Source organism: Artemia franciscana, chromosome 11, assembly GCF_032884065.1.
Source record: "Artemia franciscana chromosome 11, ASM3288406v1, whole genome shotgun sequence".
NCBI lineage: Eukaryota > Metazoa > Arthropoda > Branchiopoda > Anostraca > Artemiidae > Artemia > Artemia franciscana.
The window spans coordinates 12462120-12475055 of NC_088873.1; the positions used below are offsets into that span (position 1 = coordinate 12462120).

The 12936-nt window shown below is 33.5% G+C and overlaps 1 protein-coding gene across 1 annotated transcript in view; it reads left to right on the forward strand.

The window, feature by feature from the left end:
* Nucleotides 1–12936, forward strand: part of LOC136032553 (plasma membrane calcium-transporting ATPase 2-like) — a 342097-nt gene that overhangs the window by 178092 nt on the left and 151069 nt on the right. Inside the window, exon 11 of the mRNA XM_065712822.1 lies at nucleotides 7202–7337. Coding sequence (XP_065568894.1) covers nucleotides 7202–7337 — 136 coding nt within the window. The remainder of the gene's footprint in view (nucleotides 1–7201; nucleotides 7338–12936) is intronic.

Below are 12936 nucleotides of genomic sequence, written 5' to 3' on the forward strand. Positions count from 1 at the left end.
TTGGATAATATTATTTATTTTCGGCTAGCAAGACTAATGACAATTAAAATCAAGAAACTGTTAGATCTATTTAGAGACATTTTAATGCTCGGCACATTGGGTACTACACGTAAGTTTTGTTCTTGGCCCGTATTATATGCAAAGATGAAGTCTTAAAGTAACTAGGGTATACAAAGGAAAAACTTTTTTTTGCCTGTTGACCCATCTAATGTCTTTAGACAGAAACGTCAGTTTTGCCACGTTGAACCCCGAAATAAATAAGCAAAACTAATTAGATAAATTTGACAACGCTTTTCCTCTGTACAAATTCAAGCACTAACAATCATAGTATCCTCAAAGGCTTTATTTTTTGAAGCTTTATCTGCTGATTTTTCAACCCCGTGTCCGTACAAATTCAAACAATTAACAATCTGTGTATTCCCAAAGACTTTATTTTGCGAAGCTTTATTTGCTGATTTTTTTCTTTATTTGCTGATCTTTCATTCGTCAATACGCAGAAAACTGCATAACTGGATATGAAAAGTTTTTTATTAAAAATTAAATTCCTGATTTCTTCCTGTTTTTTATATTAAGATAAGTTTCAACGTAAACAGTACGCACGATGAAATTTAATTTCATATTATTCAAGTTTTATAAATTTTCAATTTATGAAATTTAATTACTGTCCACGGTACTTCAAGTACAAGAAAAATATAAAATCTATATAGTAATTACAATCGCCTGTCTGTCAATGTGTGTGTCTCTGCATCCGTACAAGTTGATCTTAATAGAAAACATAAGAGGCAATGGTTTATATTGATTTATCTTTTAGTGACCCTTCCCCCCAGAAAGAAAAATCAATAGTTGTTATAACTAAGTAAAACCCATCGAAAAAAAGTCCCCACGACCGGTATAGCCCATAGACGAAACAGGGCAAATTTTCTTATAGGAGAAAAAATTGTTTTATTATTTGAAAGCTGAATTCTTTTTTCTTAATTAATCCTAGGAAACTGATAAGAAACTATCTTTATTTAGTCTCTCATTCACTCTTAAGTAACTCTATATTTATAACGACCTTCCATTTCCAGAAAATCTAGAGGAGCTAATGAATACAAAAACAAAGCAACTTTCAGAATAAGAAAAGAAACTTAAGGTTGTTAGTAGCAAGGGGGGTCTAGAACCGTATTATCGTTAATGACATTTATATGGAAATTAATTCATTATATATGTGATCAATGTTCTTCGCCTCAGTTGTTTCTTAGCATTAAATAAGAAAAATCGTTCATTTATTTTATATATTCAGTGTTGATGGGATGATGAGTTGATCTCTTTGACCAAGGAAAAACTATTAAGCAAATGGTGGAGTTTTTTTTAAGCCAATAAAGTTCAAGTCTTTTGTATTTGTGTATGCTGAAGTAAAAGATGATCACAAATAATCTACACACGGTTAAAATAAAGTAAAAAAAAAAATTTAATTCAGATAATAAACAGGTTCCGGGGAACTTGTTTGCTTTTCTTCTTATTTACTTTTTGTTGTCACCTTGATTGAATATTTATTTGTTTCTGTTCTTTTTTTTTATTTGTGCAAAACGAGTTTCTCTTAGTGTTGGATATTTGTATTTATTTATTTATTAATTTACTATTACGAATAGCGGTAAGCATCAATGCTTGTCGCAAAAACACAAAATCATAATACTAATCTAAAGTAAATTGGCAACGACAAACTGAACAGCAAAAACTTCTAAATAACACAAAACTACACAACAAAAGCGTCTAAATAAAAAAGGCGTATTTACTAATGCACTTCTAAAAATTCGAACACTCTCTGCCTCGACAACCACCAAAGGCAGAACATTCCATTATCTATGTTAATGTGAATCAAATCATATCAAATGTATGTTATGTGAAGGTATATATGTAAGGTAGAGAACCTCAGAACCTGTACCTGAGGTTCGCTTGGTGCAAAAAAGGCAATTTTCTTTTAATATCTTTCGTAAAACAATTCAAATTTTGTTTTATTCGCTGTAGAAAGTAAACCATTAGAGTATAAACGATCTGGTTTTTTGTGATGTCATTAATAAGAAACTGTTTTTCAAATAAATTAAGGCCTTAAACGAACTTTCGCAAAGTCGTGACCTATCTATATGGTTTTTTTGTAACCGGAAAATGAAGAGGTGAAGTTGCCCCCAGTAATATGGAGAAAAAATATTATATATCCCATGCCCCTTGACTATCCAGATATGGATCCCTCTTGCCCCCCCCCCTCCCCCAATAAAATGTGGGAGATTTGCTCCTGCTTACTACACCTCATTTTGGTATTTCAAAGCAGTTTAGAAATTGATTGCATTTTTCAAACACATTTTGAGAATGAATGGCTAAACAGAATAAATGAATCAAGTAAAAACTCGCACGTTTTGGTAAGTCTCGGCTGTTGTTGGTCAGCTTGTTAAAAAATATATTAGATATTTTTCTCCTGCTTATGCTTAAGGCTTTAAACCATTAACGGTCTCTAAACTTCAGTCAGCAGAGGATTTATGGAAGATATTAAAGGGACTGGGAGGGCAAAACGAATTTTCCCAAAGTTGTGACCTATCTTTGTCGTTTTTTTTTCAAACCGGAAAACGAAAAATCATCTTATTACGGACAATCTAGCTAAAGGAACAATAGTTAACGAGCGAAGCTCGGTCACCTGGTATACTGATTATTATTGTAACTTCTCTGCCGCAATGCGTAGCATTTAATACGAAGCAATGAAATATCCGAAACCAAGGGACGCTGACTTCCCGCCACCTGGTGTCCATCTCAGAGCACCACATGTGCCGCTGAGTTCCATCACACTTGGCACAGTCCCGCCACACTTAGTACCGTCCCCAAAAGGCTTGGCACACTTCCGCCACTCTTGGTACGGGCCGCATGGTGTAAATGATTTCTGAGAGAGTAAAGGGACTGAGAGGACGGAATGAATTTTCCCGAAGTCATGACCTATCTAAATCTTTTTTTTTTCACACCGGAAAATGGTAGTATATCAATCTTCAGAAATAATCATTTTCCAGTTTTTCACAGTTGAAAAAAAGTTTGGAGGAATAGGAAGATAAATAAGGCAACCACGCGTAGAAAATTGGAAGCTGCGGCAATGATAGTGGTCTAGTATTGTTCTGAAGCATGAGCGCTTGGAAGAACGGAGGGAGTTTTGAAATTGCCTACGGATTGTTTTGGGTACCCGAATCATTGACCACATCTTGAAGAGTAGGCTCTACAAAAAGTATGATTCAGTCCCACTTTCTGTAGCTATAATGAAAAAAAGGGTTGAGATAGCCAGGGCACGTTCTGCGGATGAAGGATGACAGATTGCTGAAAATTGGCCTTTTTGGCTAACCATCTGGGGCCAAAAAAAAAGCAGGTCGTCTTGGTTGGGGTGGTAGGATGTCGTAACGAAAGATTTAAGGGAAATGGGAACTTCTTGGGAGGATGCAGTGAGGGATGCTTTGAATAGATTGCGGTGGAGGGAGAGTGTGCGTAGCTGTGTTGGCCTCTGGTGGCTTGGTGCTGCATTAAGTTGTTAGTAGTAGTTTTCGATGAAAAATTCATAGATATACAACTATTGCTCGTTTAACAAGATATATTTCACTACTTAATAGAAACGACAACCCCATGGGTATAATTTTGCTATTGATGGAAATATCACTCTACTCTTAAATAGCTTCCTCTCCTTTTCAAAATAGCAATTTCTGGAATCAGTCGACAGTTTTTAGTATTAATGTTCATCATGATTCGAAAATCAAGTAATAAAATTCAAAGCACTATAGTTTCTGTAAACTTCCCAACCCCTCAATCCAGTTAACGACCAAGTATTTCGCTAGTTAAAAGTAGATCTAATTTTTTCCAATTAACACCGGGATAGAAATAAGAAACTCTTTTTATTTGATCCCTTGTTCACTCGTAAGTAATTCTATATTTATAACCACCTCCCATTTCCAGGAAGAGGAGCTAATGAATTCAAAAATAAAGCAACTTTTGGAAAAAGAAAACAAACTTAGAGTTGTTACAAGTAAGGCAGACAAGGGACTGTTCATCGTTAGTGGTATTCATGTAGAAATGATTTCATTATGAATGCGTTTCTCTGCTCGAGTTCCTTCCTGGCATTAAATGGAAAAAATAAATGCTTCATTTATTGAATATATTCAGTGATCGCTTTGATAAAGAAAAAAAATATATGAAGCCAATGAGACGTCAATAAAGGTCACAGACGACTTTCGCCTTTTTATAAGCTTAAATGACATTCAATTGACTTGGGGTTAAAATAAAAATAAAAAATCTTTAATTCAGCTAATAAGGGATAGAAAATATTCTGTCTTATAGCCCTTTTTGCAAGGTTTAGAGTCAAAACAAAACAAAAAATAAAAAATAAAAAGAATTCCAGCTGTATACCTTCTGTGATAGCTGTCACATGTCGAATGAGATTCCTGATAATTGGTAGATATTTAAAGCCATTCTGATGCGGGCAAAGCGGTATACTCTTCCTAAATAGCGACGAAGCCCACACTGCCTTTCCATCACAAACTTAGGGCCGAAATATTCATTCTAATTTGTTTCCCACTGTCTTGAAAAATTCCCTATTGTTCTTCTTGTTTTTGGTGTTTGTATAATCTTCCTAGATTTTAAGAGAATATGAGAAAAACCTGAATAGTGTAAAGATATTTGAAAAAGAGATTTTAAAGAGAGGGATATAGAAATGCCTTCCACCCTTTCTTCCAGTTTGTATGAAATCTTTCAGCGTTAGGGCAACCAGAATAAGGGCAATTCATTAATCATTTCCCACAAAATTGTCCCTTATGTTTAAATGCTCTACTCAACTAAAAGTAACTTTTTTTTTATGAGAGACTTGGTTGATTTGACTAATAGCCCTTGTGAGGTTTAAAGTTAATATCTGAAAAAAATGAAACCATATCACTTCTATGATTGCTGTCGTACAGCGAACAATACTCCTGATGATTAGTAGATGTTTGAAAGCCATTTTAGGGAAAGCGAGGAGCTATAATCATTCAAGATTCCAAAACGTCAACGATTGTGCCGGAATAGGATTGTTTCGAAGATTATTTTGGGATAGAGAAAGGCCTTCCACCCTTTCTCCTAGTTTCTGCAAAATCGTTCAGTCTTAGGACGACCAGAAAAAGGACAATTCACTGATGATTCCACACAAAATTGCCCCTTATGTTCCAATGCTCCATTCACCTAAAAGTCCCTATTTTCATAAGAAACCTGATGAATTTGTCTTTTAGTCCTTGTTGCAAACTTTAGAGCTAAAATCCAGAAAGAAAATTCCCGCTAAATCACTTCTGTGATAGCTGTCGTTCGTCGAATAATACTCTAGGATTGGTAGATATTTCAAAGCTATTTTATGGCGGGTGTGGCTCATGATCCTCCTAGATTTTAAGGAAGACCAAATACGCATGAGAAACCCAGATTAGGGTTCTTTTATAAAAAGGGATTATTCGGGCTATGGAAATGCCTTCCACCCTTTTCTTCTAGTTTCTGGAAAATTTTCCAGTGATAAGACGAACAGAATGTGGGCGACTCACTTACCGTTACATACAAAATTGTTCCTTATGTTCAAATGCTCCATTCAAGTGAAAGCTCCTCTTTTTATAAGAAACCTGGTTAATTTGTCGAAAAAGGCTATTATCCGTTTTTGAATCCCACGAGGCCTTGACAGTTCAGATAAAGGGGATCTCTTTTAACTGCATTTCATGGAGAAAAATGTTTTTTTTTTCTGTGACAGATAATGCTGAGAAAGTTGTTTTAGAAAGGTATTTATCAATGGGGATTTCAGGTTGTTTTGGCAAGACCTGTGTTCACTGGTAAAACATGAAACTGGTTCCAGGGGAAATTTTATTGAGTACAAATCTTCTTTTAGAGAGATGGGTGATAATAGAAAACTGATAACACGATATATTTCTTAGAGAAAAACAAGATAAATGTCAGGAATACAGGGTACGTATTTAAGATTCCGATAAAAAGAAAAGAAAAGAATAATATCTTTAGAAAAGAGTGTAATGATTCCTGTAGAGAAAGGAATTTAAAAAATAAAGCAAATTTTAAAGAGACTAAGAATATTTTCATAAGAAATGAAGGTAATAAGGTGTAATTTCCGGTCAGAATTTCTTGTTATAGTAGTCAAAACATTTTTCTATCTTGAACTTTCTATAGACAAATCTAAACTTGGAATTAACAAAAAATTTATATAAATTTTATTGAGTGGAAATCTTTTAGAGGTTGCATGGTAATAGGAAACTGAATAGAACACGGAAGAAACAAAAGAAGTGAATTAGAAGACAACTGAAGGCTGAATTAACATCGAAATTGATAAGAGATATCAAAATACTGAATGCTCAAATATTAATAGAAAACTAAAACAATATAAATTTTGTTGGGGAAAAACAATGCAAACATCAATGATACAGGGTACCGTTTTCAAAAATTTTAACTGACTAACAAAGGTCTTTAAAAAAAAAGATTCCGTCTTCTAAGATAAATTCTTCTAAGAATATGATAACGTAAATAAATTAACGTAAAGATACACCAATATTTAATTTTATTGAACCTAAAAGAAGATAATCAATATGTAGGGAGACTGCCATGTGGAGACTGGATAGCTACCCCCTTTCTAATCCTTTTCTGAATTCCAATCGTAAATACATAAAGGAAAGTTGTGCAATGTTATAAGAAAACACGACACGGTTATGATAATAGATATTTTTTTTCTAAACTTGGGATTCTTGGAAAAATCTATGTGCTATTAATAAACAAATTATAGAAAACTTTAGTGAGTGCAAGTCTTCTTTTAGAAAATATGTTGCTATAGAAAAAACAGAAAACACAATATATTTTGTTGAGAAAAGCAAGAGAAATTGAAATATTTAATGAACCAAATCTAAAGATGGAACTAAATTCGTTCCTAGGACAAGCGGTGCCCGGAGAACAATCGATTACAGTGCTCCCTTACCCCTCCCGATTCAAATATAAGCAACAAAAAAGCCGAATCAAAGTGAAAAATTGGATAGAAATGAACAACTCCCCTGTAGCGGTGCCCCTGAGCGACTGTGCCCTGGGAAACTGTCTTGGTTGCCCCCCAAGGAACGTCTCTGAATCAAACCATCAAAATCTGGTGTCAATAAAAAAGAAAAAGAAAAAAAAGAGTATTAAATTCAACATTACTTTTTAGGATGACGGTCGTTCAATCCTACGTCTGTGGAGACTACTACAAAACCTCTCCCGTCCCCCATTCTGCCCCTGCTCAAATTGTAGATTTGATTGTTGATGGAATCTCTATTAACAGCGCATATACTACCCTAGTCATGGTGAGTGTTTTTTTATGTTTCTTTTTTAATAATAATATATATATATATATATATATATATATATATATATATATATATATATATATATATATATATATATATATATATATATATATATATATATATATATATATATATATATATATAGTAGTAGTATAAAAATATATATATGTTATATATATATATATATATATATATATATATATATATATATATATATATATATATATATAAATAAATAAGTTGTCTGTCTGTGTGTCTGTCTGTGGATCAGGTGACGTCATGTTTCTGTGTCGGCTGACGTCATGAAGTTAGTTGTCGTCATTTTTGCTATGACGGTGACGTCATTAAAGATATTTAAGACATATATGTTCACGTAGAAATCTATTAATGTTTAAGTTTAAAATGACTGTTGAACTTACAATGGCAAAAGCCGATGAAGATGCTCAAAGAGTCTATGCCAAAAAACTTGCTGCTGATAGAGAAAGTCAGAAAAGAAAGCGTGCCGAGGAATCAAAAGAACAGCAAGGAAACAGGCTTGAGGCTAAAGAACGCAAAACCGCGCAGTTACATGAAGATCCACCTGGACAGCGAGAGTCAAAACATATCAAAACTGAAAATGATAGCGATGATGATTGGGTTTGGGATTTTGACTTGGATAAGGTCATCAATGCCTACCAGATTTTAGTTAAAAAAACAAAGGTTCGGCGATATGTATTTCATAGTGAAGCTGTAAAATAAAGAAGAAAAAGAAAACTGAAAAAAGAAAAAATGTAAAAAACTAAAAAATACTAAAAAGAAAAAACACTCAAAGAGAAATTACAGACCGGGACACAAATGACGACCGGGACAGAGGGAATATAAATAACGACCGGGACACTCAAAGAGAAATTACTGACTGGGATACCGGGACACAAATGACGACCGGGACACAGGGAATATAAATGACGACCAGGACACAGGTATTTAAGAATATGTTTCAAAGACAAATTTTTAATTGTAAGAAGACCGTTGAAAGAGAAATTTCTAATTGTAAGATGACTGAAGAACCTACAATGGCAACGGTACCACCATCGAAGTAGATAACCAGTGGGTTGTTCCATATTCCCCATTAGTGCGAAACGTCAACCCCAAGTCAAATTCGTGTATTGTTTGGCATCATTTTAACAACTTGCTCTCCATCAGCTCCTACAGAGTTATGGGAAAAATATAAGTCAAAAATGTCCGAAGATATACTCCATCGAAAACAGTTAGAGACGTCAGATATGACTTTTGATTTTACATCAGAAATTTATAAATACACTTTAGTTATTATAGAAGATTTGTGCGTACGTATGGCAAACAAACCTCTTCAGGATTTGGGAATGCCTTCACCTAACTGTATCGCTGCTGTTTCGACATGTGTAGAATTGGATCGTGAAAAAAGTTACAGTACGAATGATCTATTGTCGTATGTACAAAATAACATTTCCAAGTTAACGTCGGAACAAAAAGACATTTATGATACGATAGACTCAATTTCAGGACGTATACAACTACCTGCTGATTTCTGTAATTTAGTGACGTCAAAAAATTGAATTGATTGAAAAAGTATTTCCGAATATTCTAAAAAATTATAAAAATAACAAATGGCTAAGTGAAAGAGCGATTCTCGCACCCAAAAATATAGACGTCCACGAAATCAACAATATTGTTTTGACCAAGATTGGAGACCAGGCAGTCCTTTACAAGTCAGTCGACACAGTTTTGGAACCAAATGAAGCGGTTAATTATCCATCTGAATTTTTAAACTCCATAGATCTTTCAGGGTTTCCACCACACGTGCTACAACTAAAAATAGGCGTACCAATAATACTTTTAAGAAATATCAACCCACCAAAGCTTTGCAATGGCACGCGACTTGCCGTAAAAAAAACAATGGAAAACCTAATAGAGGCCACAATCTTGACAGGGCCTTTTGAGGGTGAGGCTGTTCTTATTCCTCGCATTCCCATGATTCCAACGGATCTGCCTTTTCAATTTAAAAGATTGCAATTCCCAATTCGATTAGCATTTGCAATCACCATTAACAAAGCTCAAGGTCAATCATTAGAAAAATGTGGTATAGATCTTAATACTGATTGTTTTTCCCATGGACAATTGTGCGTTGCATGTTCGAGGGTCGGTAAACCTGACAATCTATTTATATGCAGCGACAATTGGACAGCGAAAAATGTTGTATATTCGCAAGTTTTACGCAGTTAATTTGTATTGTATCTATCTATCTATCTATCTATATAAAAACGAGTTGTGTGTATGCATGTTTGTTTGTTTGTAAAAAGAGCGTTTGCATATGATGTCATTATTAGTACATACGGCTTTGTATATGCACAGACAATGGGAAAGCCAAGAATGTTGTATATTCGCAATTTTACGTAGTTTAACTCCTGCAGACGAAATGAATGCTTGCCTGAAAAATTCTAATTTATGGGCACACGTAAAAATATTAAAATTAACTACAAATATGCGTGTCCGATTGCAAAACGATGACTCTGGTCAAACATTTTCAGATCAATTGCTGGCAATTGGAAACGGAAAGCTCCCAGTAGTGGGAAAGCCAAAAATGTTGTATATTCGCAATTTTTACGTAGTTTGAAACACATATATAAATCTATCTATATTCACAGGTGGGACACAGGGACACAACTACAATGGCGCGTAACTAATATGGCGCGTAACGGCTTACGCGCGCGGGGGGGCTTGGGGGGGCGCGAAGCGCCCCACCAACTAGGTGTTGGGGTGGCGCGAAGCGCCACCCCAACAGCTAGTATATATATATATATATATTTATATATATATATATATATATATATATATATATATATATATATATATATATATATATATATATAAGAACATACGACGAGTTACGCTAGTTAATTTATAAGTTACGAATATTTATTATTAATAAAAACGATCGTAAATAAAATTAAAAGTTCTAGTGGCCTCCGTATATTCATATATTCACCACCAAGTAACATATATTCACCATCAAGTAAAAATCAGAATCATCTTGACTGGAATAATGTCGAGATGATATTGTGTTTGGTTTTAAGTACCAAAGATATCAGAATTCAAACACCTTTTTCTCCCTCAATTCATCCATAATATGTGAAAACAAGCATCCCGCGATCGTAAACTTTTTTTTTGTAAAAAAAAAAGATTCTGACAACGGAATTCATTCTAGGATTTCAAGGGCGATAATAATAATAAAAAAAAAAAGAATTGTTTGCCCCTTAGAGTCGTCTTATTTATATACCTGAAAATCACGATTTTCCAAAATTTGGTCGTTGACCGTTTCAAAGCTATAATACACCATTTATGTCAGTGTTGCCACGTTGAACCATGGAAATAAATGAGCAAAACTTATTAGTTAAATTTGACAATGCTTTTCTTTATCTGTTGACTATACGTGGAAATAAAGCTAGTCGTTCTCAACATGTTCGGTGCCATAGATGTAAAGTTTTTTTGCTAATTTTTCACCCACAATTATTTTTCTGTAAATTGGGTGCTCGCTACTTCAAAATACTAAAAATATTGCCAATTTTAAGGTAAATACTGAATTTTTTAATTATTATTTTTAGAATTTTAAAATTAGATTTAAATTTTTAAGATAACCGTATTTATGTATGTTTGTACTTAACCAATTGAAATAGTAAGATATTTTCTTAGACAGTTCATAGGTACCTTGGTACTAGACTAATTTACAACATTGAAAGGTTACTGAAACTGAGTTGTTTATTTTGGTCAGCATCAAATCCGACTGCAATAATTTACAGTTACTAAGTTATTGAATAAGCTAGTTTACATTTTTAGGTATATATAATACATTATGTAATAAATTAAAGGCTGAGAGTTTTCCAATGATGTGGCGAGGAAAAAAAATCCTGTCTTTGAGAACTATTTCTCTTAAAAGGCAAGTCAATGCCAATAATCCCAACAGGAATGGAAATGAGTCCTAATAGTGAAGGAAGAAACATAAAATGATCTTTGCATTAATCATACCAACTGTGATCTTTTCGGGGTTTTTAAAATAGCTCAATTTTTTGAAAAAATTCCAAATTTTGAAAGACACTTTTTACAAATTTATGAAGCCGTATGCAAAAAAAAATCCTAGAACTCAAAGGTTTTTTAGCTGTTCTAGGATAGCAGATTTTATTTTAATCTTATCGTCTTATTAAATTAAATAAAAAACTGAAAGTAAGGAGCAACTGAAAGTAAGGAGACATTAAATATTAAAACGAACAGAAATTATCTTAATATGAGTGTGGCTTCCCCTTCATCAACCATTTACACATAATAATAATATTATTCGTATTGTATAACCTGAGGGCCATATACAAAAGTAACACATTATTAAAAAAAAAGTAACACAAATTATTGTTAAAACAATTATGCTCAATTATTATTTAACACAAATTATAACACATTATTAAAAAAAGTAACACAAATTATTATTAAAACAATTATGCACAATTATTATTTAACACAAATTATAACACATTATTAAAAAAAAGTAACACGAATTATTATTAAAACAATTATACACAATTATTATTTAACAAAAATTATAACTGATTATTAAAAAAGGTAGTATTGAAAGTAACGTACTGTAACGCATTAAAGTCGAAACTAAACACTATGCACTTTTAACTGCGATGTTTGCGCCTCATCTTAATCTCCTTCACCACAAAAACTTTTATATTATAATAATTTTACTTCTTTACCAAAAGCTGTTGAGAAGTCAACCGATCGTATTTCTCAAAGGGTTGCCATGCCTTACTTAGGAATGGTTTGATATTACTAATGAAGCACATCTAGATTAGTCACTTTAGATGGCTTTATTAAAATAGTAATTTCCCGAATATTCGGTTAATCGAGACGGATCTACGATTGTTTAAAGGAGAAACAAACTGAAAAAAAAAAAATTAAATCCTCTGCAAATTTTATCAGCGAATAAAGATATGTCACGAAGCCCTCAGGAGCACAATTATTCATTACGAAAAAAAAAACCGAATGAATGTGACTGTTGAGTAAAAATCAACCAGAAGCGCATTTTTCCTTATTTAATAAAAAAAAGAACGCATAAAACAAGCCCTTTTGTTTTGAGCTCGACCAAAGAGTATGTTGGAATAAGATGGTTAAAAAGAATCGAAAATCTAGATATAGAGAAACATTATCTACCATCTAGCGTCGCTCTTAGCAGGGCTGTAGCGCCTAGCATCTAAGAATGCCGTCGACTATTTTCTATCTAACTTATCCGGCCAAGCTTATCTTCCCCTGATGTAATTCTTACCCCACCACGTACTAGCGCCACGTGTGCATTTTCTTACGCTCTGTTTTCGGGGGTTAGCAGGTGTAATATATCCAACAACTAATCCTGAGCCTTCAAGTAGCTATCCACCTAAGCTCTGACGCCATTTGTGTCTCGTAAAACGCCAAGGATAAGTAGTCGGGCATGTCGGATAAGTGATCTTTGCTTGCTTCACTTTAGACAATGAGAACATTTGAAGGAAACATAAAATTGTTTTAAACGATCAAAAGTCAAGAATTACTGCTA